General features: G+C 51.3%; 1 protein-coding gene across 1 annotated transcript in view; it reads right to left on the bottom strand.

The window, feature by feature from the left end:
- The window catches only part of ABCC8 (ATP binding cassette subfamily C member 8), a 122,579-nt gene that overhangs the window by 94,721 nt on the left and 9,226 nt on the right, over nt 1-18,632 (bottom strand). The window contains exons 3-4 of the mRNA XM_069967758.1: nt 17,955-18,110; nt 14,512-14,646 (exon numbers count right to left, since the gene is read on the bottom strand). Coding sequence (XP_069823859.1) covers nt 14,512-14,646; nt 17,955-18,110 — 291 coding nt within the window. The remainder of the gene's footprint in view (nt 1-14,511; nt 14,647-17,954; nt 18,111-18,632) is intronic.

Below are 18,632 nucleotides of genomic sequence, written 5' to 3'. Positions count from 1 at the left end.
ACACCATATACACCAGCACATATACACCAGCACATATACACCAGCACATACACCATATACACCAGCACATATACACCAGCACATACACCATATACACCAGCACATATACACCAGCACATATACACCAGCACATACACCATATACACCAGCACATACACCATATACACCAGCACATATACCATATACACCAGCACATATACACCAGCACATATACACCAGCACACATACACCATATACACCAGCACATATACCATATACACCAGCACATATACACCAGCACATATACACCAGCACATATACACCATATACACCAGCACATATACACCATATACACCATATACACCAGCACATATACACCAGCACATACACCATATACACCAGCACATATACACCAGCACATACACCATATACACCAGCACATATACACCAGCACATATACACCAGCACATACACCATATACACCAGCACATATACACCAGCACATACACCATATACACCAGCACATATACACCAGCACATATACACCAGCACATACACCATATACACCAGCACATACACCATATACACCAGCACATATACCATATACACCAGCACATATACACCAGCACATATACACCAGCACATATACACCATATACACCAGCACATATACACATCATATACACCATATACACCAGCACATATACACCATATACACCAGCACATATACCATATACACCAGCACATATACACCAGCACATATACACCAGCACATATACACCATATACACCAGCACATATACACCATATACACCAGCACATACACCATATACACCAGCACATATACACCATATACACCAGCACATATACACCAGCACATATACACCATATACACCAGCACATATACACCAGCACATATACACCATATACACCAGCACATATACACACCATATACACCAGCACATATACACCATATACACCAGCACATATACACCATATACACCAGCACATATACACCAGCACATATACACCATATACACCAGCACATATACACCATATACACCAGCACATATACACCATATACACCAGCACATATACCATATACACCAGCACATATACACCAGCACATATACACCAGCACATATACACCATATACACCAGCACATATACACCAGCACATACACCATATACACCAGCACATATACACCATATACACCAGCACATATACACCATATACACCAGCACATACACCATATACACCAGCACATATACACCATATACACCAGCACATACACCATATACACCAGCACATACACACCAGCACATATACACCATATACACCAGCACATATACACCATATACACCAGCACATACACACTATATACACCAGCACATATACACCAGCACATACACCATATACACCAGCACATATACACCATATACACCAGCACATATACACCATATACACCAGCACATACACACTATATACACCATATACACCAGCACATACACCATATACACCAGCACATACACCATATACACCAGCACATACACCATATACACCAGCACATATACACCAGCACATATACACCATATACACCAGCACATATACACCATATACACCAGCACATACACACTATATACACCAGCACATATACACCAGCACATACACCATATACACCAGCACATATACACCATATACACCAGCACATATACACCATATACACCAGCACATACACACTATATACACCATATACACCAGCACATACACCATATACACCAGCACATACACCATATACACCAGCACATACACCATATACACCAGCACATATACACCAGCACATATACACTATATACACCAGCACATATACACCAGCACATATACACCATATACACCAGCACATACACCATATACACCAGCACATATACACCAGCACATACACACTATATACACCAGCACATATACACCATATATACACCATATATACACCATATACACCAGCACATATACACACCATATACACCAGCACATATACACACCATATACACCAGCACATATACACACCATATACACCAGCACATATACACCATATACACCAGCACATATACACCATATACACCAGCACATATACACCATATACACCAGCACATATACACCATATACACCAGCACATACACCAGCACATATACACCATATACACCAGCACATACACCATATACACCAGCACATATACACACCATATACACCAGCACATATACACCATATATACACCATATACACCAGCACATATACACCATATACACCAGCACATACACCATATACACCAGCACATACACCATATACACCAGCACATATACACCAGCACATATACACCATATACACCAGCACATATACACCATATACACCAGCACATATACACCATATACACCAGCACATATACCATATACACCAGCACATATACACCAGCACATATACACCAGCACATATACACCATATACACCAGCACATATACACCAGCACATACACCATATACACCAGCACATATACACCATATACACCAGCACATATACACCATATACACCAGCACATACACCATATACACCAGCACATATACACCATATACACCAGCACATACACCATATACACCAGCACATACACACCAGCACATATACACCATATACACCAGCACATATACACCATATACACCAGCACATACACACTATATACACCAGCACATATACACCAGCACATACACCATATACACCAGCACATATACACCATATACACCAGCACATATACACCATATACACCAGCACATACACACTATATACACCATATACACCAGCACATACACCATATACACCAGCACATACACCATATACACCAGCACATACACCATATACACCAGCACATATACACCAGCACATATACACCATATACACCAGCACATATACACCATATACACCAGCACATACACACTATATACACCAGCACATATACACCAGCACATACACCATATACACCAGCACATATACACCATATACACCAGCACATATACACCATATACACCAGCACATACACACTATATACACCATATACACCAGCACATACACCATATACACCAGCACATACACCATATACACCAGCACATACACCATATACACCAGCACATATACACCAGCACATATACACTATATACACCAGCACATATACACCAGCACATATACACCATATACACCAGCACATACACCATATACACCAGCACATATACACCAGCACATACACACTATATACACCAGCACATATACACCATATATACACCATATATACACCATATACACCAGCACATATACACACCATATACACCAGCACATATACACACCATATACACCAGCACATATACACACCATATACACCAGCACATATACACCATATACACCAGCACATATACACCATATACACCAGCACATATACACCATATACACCAGCACATATACACCATATACACCAGCACATACACCAGCACATATACACCATATACACCAGCACATACACCATATACACCAGCACATATACACACCATATACACCAGCACATATACACCATATATACACCATATACACCAGCACATATACACCATATACACCAGCACATACACCATATACACCAGCACATACACCATATACACCAGCACATATACACCAGCACATATACACCATATACACCAGCACATACACACCAGCACATACACCATATACACCAGCACATATACACCAGCACATACACCATATACACCAGCACATACACCATATACACCAGCACATATACACCAGCACATACACCATATACACCAGCACATACACCATATACACCAGCACATACACCATATACACCAGCACATACACCATATACACCAGCACATATACACCATATACACCAGCACATATACACCATATACACCAGCACATATACACCATATACACCATATACACCAGCACATACACCATATACACCAGCACATATACACCATATACACCAGCACATATACACCATATACACCAGCACATATACCATATACACCAGCACATATACCATATACACCAGCACATATACACCAGCACATATACACCATATACACCAGCACATATACACCAGCACATATACACCATATACACCAGCACATATACACCATATATACACCATATATACACCATATACACCAGCACATATACACCAGCACATACACACCATATACACCAGCACATATACACCATATACACCAGCACATATACACCATATACACCAGCACATACACCATATACACCAGCACATACACCATATACACCAGCACATACACCATATACACCAGCACATATACACCATATACACCAGCACATATACACCATATACACCAGCACATACACCATATACACCAGCACATATACACCAGCACATACACCATATACACCAGCACATATACACCATATACACCAGCACATATCCATATACACCAGCACATACACACCATATACACCAGCACATACACACCATATATACACCATATACACCAGCACATATACACCATATACACCAGCACATATACACCAGCACATACACCATATACACCAGCACATACACCATATACACCAGCACATATACACCAGCACATACACCATATACACCAGCACATATACACCAGCACATACACCATATACACCAGCACATATACACCAGCACATACACCATATACACCAGCACATATACACCAGCACATACACCATATACACCAGCATATACACCATATACACCAGCACATATACACCATATACACCAGCATATACACCATATACACCAGCACATACACCATATACACCAGCACATACACCATATACACCAGCACATATACACCATATACACCAGCACATATACACCATATACATCAGCACATATACACACCATATACACCAGCACATATACACACCATATACACCAGCACATATACACCATATACACCAGCACATACACCAGCACATACACCATATACACCAGCACATACACACTATATACACCAGCACATACACCATATACACCAGCACATACACCATATACACCAGCACATACACCATATACACCAGCACATACACCATATACACCAGCACATATACACCAGCACATACACCATATACACCAACACACATACACCATATACACCAGCACATATACACCAGCACATACACCATATGCACCAGCACATACACCATATACACCAGCACATATACACCATATACACAAGCACATATACACCATATACACCAGCACATATACACCAGCACATATACACCAGCACATATACACCATATACACCAGCACATATACACATCATATACACCATATACACCAGCACATACACACCAGCACATATACACCAGCACATATACACCAGCACATATACACCATATACACCAGCACATACACACCAGCACATATACACCATATACACCAGCACATATACACCAGCACATATACACCATATACACCAGCACATATACACCAGCACATACACACTATATACACCAGCACATACACACTATATACACCAGCACATACACCATATACACCAGCACATATACACCAGCACATATACACCAGCACATACACCATATGCACCAGCACATACACCATATACACCAGCACATACACACCATATATACCAGCACATACACCAGCACATACACACCAGCACATACACCATATACACCAGCACATATACACCAGCACATACACACCATATACACCAACACACATACACCATATACACCAGCACATACACACCATATACACCAGCACAATACACACCATATACACCAGCACATATACACCATATACACCAGCACATACACCATATACACCAGCACATATACACCATATACACCAGCACATACACCAGGACATACACCATATACACCAGCACATACACACTATATACACCAGCACATATACACCAGCACATACACACCATATACACCAGCACATACACCATATACACCAGCACATACACACCATATACATCAGCACATATACACCATATACACCAGCACATATACACCAGCACATATACACCAGCACATATACACCATATACACCAGCACATATACACCATATACACCAGCACATATACACCATATACACCAGCACATACACCATATACACCAGCACATATACACCAGCACATATACACCATATACACAAGCACATATACACCAGCACATATACACCAGCACATATACACCAGCACATATACACCATATACACCAGCACATATACACATCATATACACCATATACACCAGCACATACACACCAGCACATATACACCATATACACCAGCACATATACACCATATATACCAGCACATACACCATATACACCAGCACATATACACCAGCACATACACCATATACACCAGCACATACACCATATACACCAGCACATACACCATATACACCAGCACATACACCATATACACCAGCACATACACACTATATACACCAGCACATACACCAGCACATACACCAGCACATACACACTATATACACCAGCACATACACCATATACACTAGCACATACACACCATATACACACCATATACACCAGCTCATACACCATATACACCAGCACATACACCATATACACCAGCACATATACACCAGCACATATACACCATCACATATACACCAGCACATATACACCATATACACCAGCACATATACACCATATACACCAGCACATATACACCAGCACTTATACACCATATACACCATCACATATACACCAGCACATATATACCAGCACATATACACCATCACATATACACCAACACACATACACCATATACACCAGCACATACACCATATACACCAGCACATATACACCATATACACCAGCACATATACACCATATACACCAGCACATATACACCAGCACATATACACCAGCACATATACACCAGCACATATACACCATATACACCAGCACATATACACCAGCACATACACCATATACACCAGCACATATACACCAGCACATACACCATATACACCAGCACATACACCATATACACCAGCACATATACACCATATACACCAGCACATATACACCATATACATCAGCACATATACACACCATATACACCAGCACATATACACCAGCACATATACATCATCACATATACACCAGCACATATACACCATATACACCAGCACATATACACCATATACACCAGCACATATACACCAGCACTTATACACCATATACACCATCACATATACACCAGCACATATATACCAGCACATATACACCATCACATATACACCAGCACATATACACCAACACACATACACCATATACACCAGCACATACACCATATACACCAGCACATATACACCATATACACCAGCACATATACACCATATACACCAGCACATATACACCAGCACATATACACCATATACACCAGCACATATACACCATATACACCAGCACATATACACCATATACACCAGCACATATACACCAGCACATACACCATATACACCAGCACATATACACCAGCACATACACCATATACACCAGCACATACACCATATACACCAGCACATACACCATATAGATCCTGTAGGATACAGTGACAGGAGCGGGAGGATGTCGGCCATTACCACCAGCTTTGGGGGGGGGGGAGGGGTTACACACATGGTGGGGATCTCTTTCCTATCCACAGACAATAGGCTTAGAGGTGATGAGGTCATTGCTCCGGAGGATGATGCGTCTCGTTGGGTTACAGCTTTTCCTCAGAAACCAGACGGATCAGCTCAATGGCGCCAAGTGACCATCAGGGGATCCGTCCAATGGGAAATTTATGATGGGAAACTGTTCTCTGAGGAGACTCTACCCTGTGCTGCTGATCCGTCACCGATCAGTGAGAAAACTGCTGCAAATAGATGAGCGACGCCGAGGATTCTGGGATCAGAAGAGACAAGGGGGATTCCTTATAGATATAGACAATTCCAGAAGGTTTTCCTATTCTAGTCGGCCGGGGATACAATGATCTCCTCTTGAGGGTGAGGACGGGTTCTGGGTCAGGTCTGGAGACACAATCTCCTCTGGAGGGTGAGGACGGGTTCTGGGCTAGGCCTGGAGACACAATAATCTCCTCTGGGGGGTGAGGACGGGTTCTGGGTCAGGTCTGGAGACTTGTCGGCCCGGGATACAATAATCTCCTCTGGGGGGTGAGGACGGGTTCTGGGTCAGGCCTGGAGACTTGTCATCTGGAGATAAAATCATCTCCTCTGGGGGGTGAGGACGGGTTCTGGGTCAGGCCTGGAGACTTGTCGGCCCGGGATACAATCATCTCCTCTGGGGGGGTGAGGACGGGTTCTGGGTCAGGCCTGGAGACTTGTCGGCCCGGGATACAATGATCTCCTCTGGGGGGTGAGGACGGGTTCTGGGTCAGGCCTGGAGACTTGTCGGCCCGGGATACAATCATCTCCTCTGGGGGGTGAGGACGGGTTCTGGGTCAGGTCTGGAGACTCCTCAGCTGGTGATACAATGATCTCCTCTGGGGGGTGAGGACGGGTTCTGGGTCAGGTCTGGAGACTTGTCAGCCCGGGATACAATGATCTCCTCTGGGGGGATGAGGACGGGGGTTCTGGTCAGGCTCGGGAGACTTGTAAGCTGGGGATACAATCATCTCCTCTGGGGGGTGAGGACGGGTTCTGGATCAGGTCTGGAGACTTGTCGGCCGGGGATATAATGATCTCCTCTGGGGGGTGAGGACGGGTTCTGGGTCAGGTCTGGAGACTTGTCGGCCCGGGATACAATGATCTCCTCTGGGGGGTGAGGACGGGTTCTGGGTCAGGTCTGGAGACATCTCAGCTGGTGATACAATGATCTCCTCTGGGGGGTGAGGACGGGTTCTGGGTCAGGCCTGGAGACTTGTTGGCCGATGATACAATGATCTCCTCTGGGGGGTGAGGACGGGTTCTGGGTCAGGTCTGGAGACTTGTCGGCCGGGGTTACAATGATCTCCTCTGGGGGGGTGAGGACGGGTTCTGGGTCAGGTCTGGAGACTCCTCCGCTGATGATACAATGATCTCCTCTGGGGGGTGAGGACGGGTTCTGGGTCAGGTCTGGAGACTTGTCGGACAATGATACAATGATCTCCTCTGGGGGGTGAGGACAGGTTCTGGGTCAGGTCTGGAGACTTGTTGGCCAATGATACAATGATCTCCTCTGGGGGGTGAGGACGGGTTCTGGGTCAGGTCTGGAGACTTGTCGGCCCGGGATACAATGATCTCCTCTGGGGGGTGAGGACGGGTTCTGGGTCAGGTCTGGAGACTCCTCAGCTGGAGATACAATGATCTCCTCTGGGGGGTGAGGACGGGTTCTGGGTCAGGTCTGGAGACTTGTCAGCTGGGGATACAATCATCTCCTCTGGGGGGTGAGGACGGGTTATGGGTCAGGCCTGGAGACTTGTCGGTCCTGGATACAATGATCTCCTCTGGGGGGTGAGGACGGGTTCTGGGTCAGGTCTGGAGACTTGTAAGCTGGGGATACAATCATCTCCTCTGGGGGGTGAGGACGGGTTCTGGATCAGGTCTGGAGACTTGTCGGCCGGGGATATAATGATCTCCTCTGGGGGGTGAGGACGGGTTCTATGTCAGGTCTGGAGACTCCTCAGCTGATGATACAATGATCTCCTCTGGGGGGTGAGGACGGGTTCTGGGTCAGGTCTGGAGACATCTCAGCTGGTGATACAATGATCTCCTCTGGGGAGTGAGGACGGGTTCTGGGTAAGGCCTGGAGACGTTTGCCGATGATATAATGATCTCCTCTGGGGGGTGAGGACGGGTTTTGGGTCAGGTCTGGAGACTCCTCAGCTGATGATACAATGATCTCCTCTGGGGGGTGAGGATGGGTTCTGGGTCAGGTCTGGAGACTCCTCTGCTGGTGATACAATGATCTCCTCTGGGGGGTGAGGACGGGTTCTGGGTCAGGTCTGGAGACTCCTCAGCTGGGAATACAATCATCTCCTCTGGGGGGTGAGGACAGTTTCTGGGTCAGGTCTGGAGACTCCTCAGCTGGTGATACAATGATCTCCTCTGGGGGGTGAGGAAGGGTTCTGGGTCAGGTCTGGAGACTTGTCGGCCCGGGATACAATGATCTCCTCAGGGGGGTGAGGATGGGTTCTGGGTCAGGTCTGGAGACTTGTCGGCCGGGGATACAATGATCTCCTCTGGAGGGTGAGGACGGGTTCTGGGTCAGGTCTGGAGACTCCTCAGCTGGTGATACAATGATCTCCTCTGGGGGGTGAGGACGGGTTCTGGGTCAGGTCTGGAGACTCCTCAGCTGGGAATACAATCATCTCCTCTGGGGGGTGAGGACGGTTTCTGGGTCAGGTCTGGAGACATCTCAGCTGGTGATACAATGATCTCCTCTGGGGGGTGAGGACGGGTTCTGGGTCAGGTCTGGAGACTTGTCGGCCCGGGATACAATGGTCTCCTCTGGGGGGTGAGGATGGGTTCTGGGTCAGGTCTGGAGACTTGTCGGCCGGGGATATAATGATCTCCTCTGGGGGGTGAGGACGGGTTCTGGGTCAGGTCTGGAGACTCCTTAGCTGGTGATACAATGATCTCCTCTGGGGAGTGAGGACGGGTTCTGGGTCAGGCCTGGAGACGTTTGCCGATGATACAATAATCTCCTCTGGGGGGTGAGGACAGGTTCTGGGTCAGGTCTGGAGACTTGTCGGACAATGATACAATGAAGAGGTAAGTTATAGACTGGACCTGGGGGAGGCTGTGGATGTTGTGTATCTGGACTTTTCAAAAGGCATTTGATACTGTGCCGCATGAAAGGTTGGTCTACAAAATGAGGATGCTGGGACTCGGGGAAAACGTATGCAAAATGGGTAAGTACTGGTTGTGTGATAGAAAACAGAGGGTGTCATTGATGGAACATATTCAGATTGGGTTTTAGTTACTAGTGGGGTACCACAGGGGTCAGTGTTGGGTCCACTTCTTTTTAATATTTTTATTAATGATCTTGTAGAGGGGCTACAGAGTAGAATCTCCATTTTGCAGATGATACTAAACTGGGTAAAGTAATCAGTACAGAGGAGGATAATATCATATTACAGAGGGATTTGGAGAAGCTGGAGGCTTGGGCGGAGAAATGGCAGATGATGTATAATGTGGATAAATGTAAGGTTATGCACTTGGGCCATAGAAATAATAAGTACAGTTATGTTCTAAATAATAAAACACTGGGTAAAACTACTTCCGAAAAGGACCTGGGGGTATTGGTGGACAGTAAACTCAACTTTAGTGATCAGTGCCAGGCAGCAGCTGCCAAGGCTAATAAAATAATGGATGCATCAAAAGAGGTATAGATGCATAAGATGAGAACATAGTTTTGCCTCTTTATAAATCACTGGTCCGACCACACTTGAATACTGGTGTACATTTTGGCACCGGTATATAAGAATGACACAGCTGACCTAGAGCGGGTGCAGAGGAGGGCAACAAAGGTCATTAAGGAAGGGGTGGGTTACAGTACCAGGACAGGTTATCACGCTTGGGGTTATTTACGCTAGAAAAAAGACGTCTTAGGGGCGATCTGATCACAATGTACAAATATATGAATGGACAGTACAGAGATTTTTGTAGTGGTCTCCTTACTCCTAGGTCTGTAACCATGACAAGGGGGGCATCCTCTACGTCTAGAGGAAAGAAGATTTCATCATCAGCATCGACGCGGGTTCTTTACTGTACGAGCGGTAAGACTGTGGAACTCTCTGCCACATGATGTTGTCATGGCTGATTCAGTAAATAAGTTCAAGGGAGGCCTGGATGCTTTTCTTGAAAAATATAATATTACAAGTTATTGGCATTAGATTTCTGGTGATACGTTGATCCGGGGATTGTTCTGGTTGCCATTGCAGTCGGGGGAGGGGGGGGGGGGGAGTTTCACCCTGTGGTGGGGCGTTTGTCGTCTGCCCCATAGGGGTTTTTCGCCTTCCTGGATCAACACAGTAGGATTCTCCTAGGTTGAACCTGATGGACTCTTGTCTTCTTTCAACCTTATTTACTATGTTACTATGTTACTATGTTACTATGATCTCCTCTGGGGGGTGAGGACAGGTTCTGGGTCAGGTCTGGAGACTTGTTGGCCGATGATACAATGATCTCCTCTGGGGGGTGAGGACGGGTTCTGGGTCAGGCCTGGAGACTTGTCGGTCCTGGATACAATGATCTCCTCTGGGGGGTGAGGACGGGTTCTGGGTCAGGTCTGGAGACTCCTCAGCTGGGGATACAATCATCTCCTCTGGGGGGCGAGGACGGGTTCTGGGTCAGGTCTGGAGACTCCTCAGCTGGTGATACAATGATCTCCTCTGGGGAGTGAGGACGGGTTCTGGGTCAGGCCTGGAGACGTTTGCCGATGATACAATAATCTCTGGGGGGTGAGGACAGGTTCTGGGTCAGGTCTGGAGACTTGTCGGACAATGATACAATGATCTCCTCTGGGGGGTGAGGACAGGTTCTGGGTCAGGTCTGGAGACTTGTTGGCCGATGATACAATGATCTCCTCTGGGGGGTGAGGACGGGTTCTGGGTCAGGTCTGGAGACTTGTCAGCTGGGGATACAATCATCTCCTCTGGGGGGTGAGGACGGGTTCTGGGTCAGGCCTGGAGACTTGTCGGTCCTGGATACAATGATCTCCTCTGGGGGGTGAGGACGGGTTCTGGGTCAGGTCTGGAGACTCCTCAGCTGGGGATACAATCATCTCCTCTGGGGGGTGAGGACGGGTTCTGGGTCAGGTCTGGAGACTCCTCAGCTGGTGATACAATGATCTCCTCTGGGGAGTGAGGACGAGTTCTGGGTCAGGCCTGGAGACGTTTGCCGATGATACAATAATCTCCTCTGGGGGGTGAGGACAGGTTCTGGGTCAGGTCTGGAGACTTGTCGGACAATGATACAATGATCTCCTCTGGGGGGTGAGGACAGGTTCTGGGTCAGGTCTGGAGACTTGTTGGCCGATGATACAATGATCTCCTCTGGGGGGTGAGGACGGGTTCTGGGTCAGGTCTGGAGACTTGTCAGCTGGGGATACAATCATCTCCTCTGGGGGGTGAGGACGGGTTCTGGCTCAGGCCTGGAGACTTGTCGGTCCTGGATACAATGATCTCCTCTGGGGGGTGAGGACGGGTTCTGGGTCAGGTCTGGAGACTCCTCAGCTGGGGATACAATCATCTCCTCTGGGGGGTGAGGACGGGTTCTGGGTCAGGTCTGGAGACTCCTCAGCTGGTGATACAATGATCTCCTCTGGGGGGTGAGGACGGGTTCTGGGTCAGGTCTGGAGACTTGTCGGCCGGGGATATAATGATCTCCTCTGGGGGGTGAGGACGGGTTCTGGGTAAGGCCTGGAGACTTGTTGGCCGATGATACAATGATCTCCTCTGGGGGGCGAGGGACGGGTTTCTGTGGTCAGGTCTTGGAGACTTGTCGGCCGATGCCATATAATGATCTCCTCTGGGGGGTGAGGACGGGTTTCTGGGTCAGGTCTGGAGACTTGTCGGCCGAGGATATAATGATGCTCCTCTGGGGGGTGAGGACTGGTTCTGGGTCAGGTCTGGAGACTTGTCGCCGATGATACAATGATCTCCTCTGGGGGTGAGGACGGGTTCTGGGTCAGGGCTTGAGACTTGTTCAGCCGATGATACAATGATCTCCTCTGGGGGGCGAGGACGGGTTCTGGTCATGTCTGGAGAACTCTCAGCTGGGATACAATGATCTCCTCTGGGGGGGTGAGGACGGGTTTCTGGGTCGGTCTGGAGACTATGTCGGCCGGGGATACAATGATCTCCTCTGGGGGGTGAGGACGGTTCTGGGTCAGGTCTGGAGACATGGTCGGCCGGGATATAATGATCGCCTCTGGGGGGGTGAGGGACGGGTTCTGGGTCAGGTCTGGAGACTTGTCGGCCGATGATACAATGATCTCCTCTGGGGGGTGAGGACGGGTTCTGGGTAAGGCCTGGAGACTTGTTGGCCGATGATACAATGATCTCCTCTGGGGGGCGAGGACGGGTTCTGGGTCAGGTCTGGAGACTTGTCGGCCGGGCATATAATGATCTCCTCTGGGGGGTGAGGACGGGTTCTGGGTCAGGTCTGGAGACTTGTCGGCCGATGATACAATGATCTCCTCTGGGGGGTGAGGACGGGTTCTGGGTCAGGTCTGGAGACTTGTCGGCCGATGATACAATGATCTCCTCTGGGGGGTGAGGACGGGTTCTGGGTCAGGTCTGGAGACTTGTCGGCCGATGATACAATGATCTCCTCTGGGGGGCGAGGACGGGTTTGGGGGCAGGGGCTGCAGATATTACATTGTTGTGGGTCAGATCTGGGGTTTGCTATGAAGTGGGTGAGGCGGGTGGCGCCCTCTCTGGGGGGGCTGTATACCATACACAGGACACGTATACTTACCAGCGTGCTCCTCTGGGCTTGAGAGAGTTTTGTAGCCACAAAATACTGGACGGGGGCCAGCACGATGATGACGGCCGCTCCAATCAATGCACTGATTCCCAGAATGTAATAGAGGAGGATGATCCCCACGATAATCTACAAGAGGAAGAAGAAGCTTCTCAGGACAACAAGCACGTACACTACCCCCCCATCACTCTATTCATTAACCCCATCACTGCCAGGCTGCTCAGGATACAGGAAACATGAGAACATTCGGACCCGGATCCTGAACGCACACTGCAATAAGGAGGAACCCCCCCCCCAGAGGTTACTGCACAGGACCCCCCCCCCCAGAGGTTACTGCACAGGACCCCCCCCCCCAGAGGTTACTGCAATAAGGAGGAACCCCCCCCCCCCCAGAGGTTACTGCAATAAGGAGGAACCCCCCCTCCCCAGAGGTTACTGCACAGGACACCCCCCCCCCAGAGGTTGCTGCACAGGACACCCCCCTCCCCCCCAGAGGTTACTGCACAGGACACCCCCCCTCCCCCCCAGAGGTTACTGCACAGGACACCCCCCCTCCCCCCCAGAGGTTACTGCACAGGACACCCCCCCCCCCAGAGGTTACTGCACAGGACCCCCTCCCCCCCAGAGGTTACTGCACAAGACCCCCTCCCCCCCAGAGGTTACTGCACAAGACCCCCCCCCCCCCCCCAGAGGTTACTGCACAGGACACCCCTCCCCCCCAAAGGTTACTGCACAAGACCCCCCCCCCCCCAGAGGTTACTGCACAAGACCCCCCCCCTCCCCCCCAGAGGTTACTGCACAAGACCCCCCCCTCCCCCCCAGAGGTTACTGCACAAGACCCCCCCCCTCCCCCCCAGAGGTTACTGCACAAGACCCCCCCCTCCCCCCCAGAGGTTACTGCACAAGACCCCCCCCCCTCCCCCCCAGAGGTTACTGCACAGGACCCCCCTCCCCCCCAGAGGTTACTGCACAAGACCCCCCCCCCCCCCAGAGGTTACTGCACAAGACCCCCCCCCCCCCCAGAGGTTACTGCACAAGACCCCCCCCTCCCCCCCAGAGGTTACTGCACAAGACCCCCCCCCTCCCCCCCAGAGGTTACTGCACAAGACCCCCCCCCCCCAGAGGTTACTGCACAAGACCCCCCCCCCTCCCCCCCAGAGGTTACTGCACAAGACCCCCCCCCCCTCCCCCCCGGAGGTTACTGCACAGGACCCCCCCCCCCCCAGAGGTTACTGCACAGGACCCCCCCCCCCCCCAGAGAATACTGCACAGGACCCCCCCCCCCCCCAGAGAATACTGCACAGGACACCCACCCTCCCCCCCAGAGGTTACTGCACAGGACCCCCCCCTCCCAGAGGTTACTGCACAGGACCCCCACCCTCCCCCCAGAGGTTACTGCACAGGACCCCCCCCCCAGAGGTTACTGCACAGGACCCCCCCCCCCCCCCAGAGGTTACTGCACAGGACCCCCCCCTCCCCCCCCCCGAGGTTACTGCACAGGACACCCCCCTCCCCCCCCCCCGAGGTTACTGCACAGGACACCCCCCTCCCCCCCCCGAGGTTACTGCACAGGACACCCCCCCTCCCAGAGGTTACTGCACAGGACCCCCCCCCCCCCCAGAGGTTACTGCACAGGACACCCCCCTCCCCCCAGAGGTTACTGCACAGGACCCCCCCCCCCCCCCAGAGGTTACTGCACAGGACCCCCCCCCCCCCCCCCCAGAGGTTACTGCACAGGACCCCCCCCCCCCCCAGAGGTTACTGCACAGGACACCCCCCCTCCCCCCCAGAGGTTACTGCACAGGACACCCCCCCTCCCAGAGGTTACTGCACAGGACCCCCCCCCCCCCCCCAGAGGTTACTGCACAGGACCCCCCCCCCCCCCCCCCAGAGGTTACTGCACAGGACACCCCCCTCCCCCCAGAGGTTACTGCACAGGACACCCACCCTCCCCCCCAGAGGTTACTGCACAGGACCCCCCCCCTCCCCCCCAGAGGTTACTGCACAAGACCCCCCCCCCTCCCCCCCAGAGGTTACTGCACAGGACCCCCCCCCCAGAGGTTACTGCACAGGACCCCCCCCCCCAGAGAATACTGCACAGGACCCCCCCCAGAGAATACTGCACAGGACCCCCCCCCAGAGAATACTGCACAGGACCCCCACCCTCCCCCCCAGAGGTTACTGCACAGGACCCCCCCCCCCAGAGGTTACTGCACAGGACCCCCCCCCCCCCAGAGGTTACTGCACAGGACCCCCACCCTCCCCCCCAGAGGTTACTGCACAGGACCCCCACCCTCCCCCCCAGAGGTTACTGCACAGGACCCCCCCCCCCCAGAGGTTACTGCACAGGACACCCCCCCCCCCATCCCCCCCCAGAGGTTACTGCACAGGACACCCCCCCCCCAGAGGTTACTGCACAGGACACCCCCCCCCCCAGAGGTTACTGCACAGGACACCCCCCCCCCAGAGGTTACTGCACAGGACACCCCCCCTCCCAGAGGTTACTGCACAGGACACCCCCCCCTCCCAGAGGTTACTGCACAGGACCCCCCCCCCCAGAGGTTACTGCACAGGACCCCCCCCCCCCCCAGAGGTTACTGCACAGGACCCCCCCCCCTCACCCAGAGGTTACTGCACAGGACCCCCCCCCTCACCCCAGAGGTTACTGCACAGGACCCCCCCCCCTCACCCCAGAGGTTACTGCACAGGACCCCCCCCCCCTCACCCCAGAGGTTACTGCACAGGACCCCCCCCCCCTCACCCCAGAGGTTACTGCACAGGACCCCCCCCCCCCCTCACCCCAGAGGTTACTGCACAGGACCCCCCCCCCCTCACCCCAGAGGTTACTGCACAGGACCCCCCACCCTCCCCCCCAGAGGTTACTGCACAGGACCCCCACCCTCCCCCCCAGAGGTTACTGCACAGGACACCCCCCCTCCCAGAGGTTACTGCACAGGACCCCCCCCCCCCCCCAGAGGTTACTGCACAGGACACCCCCCTGCCCCCCAGAGGTTACTGCACAGGACCCCCCCCCTCACCCCAGAGGTTACTGCACAGGACCCCCCCCCCTCACCCCAGAGGTTACTGCACAGGACCCCCCCCCCTCACCCCAGAGGTTACTGCACAGGACCCCCCCCCCCCCTCACCCCAGAGGTTACTGCACAGGACCCCCCCCCCTCACCCCAGAGGTTACTGCACAGGACCCCCCCCCCCCTCACCCAGAGGTTACTGCACAGGACCCCCCCCCCCTCACCCCAGAGGTTACTGCACAGGACCCCCCCCCTCACCCCAGAGGTTACTGCACAGGACCCCCCCCCCCCCTCACCCCAGAGGTTTACTGCACAGGACCCCCCCCCTCACCCCAGAGGTTACTGCACAGGACCCCCCCCCCCTCCTCCAGATGTTATGTTGGTCTCGGGGGAGGGGTACTGCCGCACCTGGACAGGCATCGCCCAGAGGTTGGGGCACAGGAAGAAGAACCACATGAGCTGATTGGTGTCGATGGCCACCAGGTTACAGATCTGGCCGGACGTCATTTCCCCCATAGACATGTTAGAGGTGGAGAGATGCAGAATCTTACTGTAAATCTTGGTCTGTGGAAGCAAACAAAGGGTTAAATAGCGCCAATCACTGCAACTCCCATCCTCCTCCTGCTGGGATGTCAGGTGTGGCCAATCACGTCTCCCTTATCTGCCCCCAGTCAGCGACCGAGCCTGGCGGAGGACAACTGTGTAATATCACCTCTATGTGGGCAGAGGTAAGTATACCCCCCCCCCCACATCTACAGAGCCGCACCAAGTGTATACACCCCCCCCCCACATCTACAGAGCCGCACCAAGTGTATACACCCCCCCCCACATCTACAGAGCCGCACCAAGTGTATACACCCCCCCCCCACATCTACCGAGCCGCACCAAGTGTATACACCCCCCCCCACATCTACAGAGCCGCACCACGTGTATACACCCCCCCCCCACATCTACAGAGCCGCACCAAGTGTATACACCCCCCCCCCCACATCTACAGAGCCACACCAAGTGTATACACCCCCCCGACATCTACAGAGCCGCACCAAGTGTATACACCCCCCCCCCCCACATCTACAGAGCCGCACC

This window comes from Dendropsophus ebraccatus, chromosome 4 (assembly GCF_027789765.1).
Source record: "Dendropsophus ebraccatus isolate aDenEbr1 chromosome 4, aDenEbr1.pat, whole genome shotgun sequence".
Classification (NCBI taxonomy): Eukaryota; Metazoa; Chordata; class Amphibia; order Anura; family Hylidae; genus Dendropsophus; species Dendropsophus ebraccatus.
The sequence above is the reverse complement of the archived record's forward strand: the minus strand, read 5'-3'. Positions and strand labels throughout refer to the sequence as shown.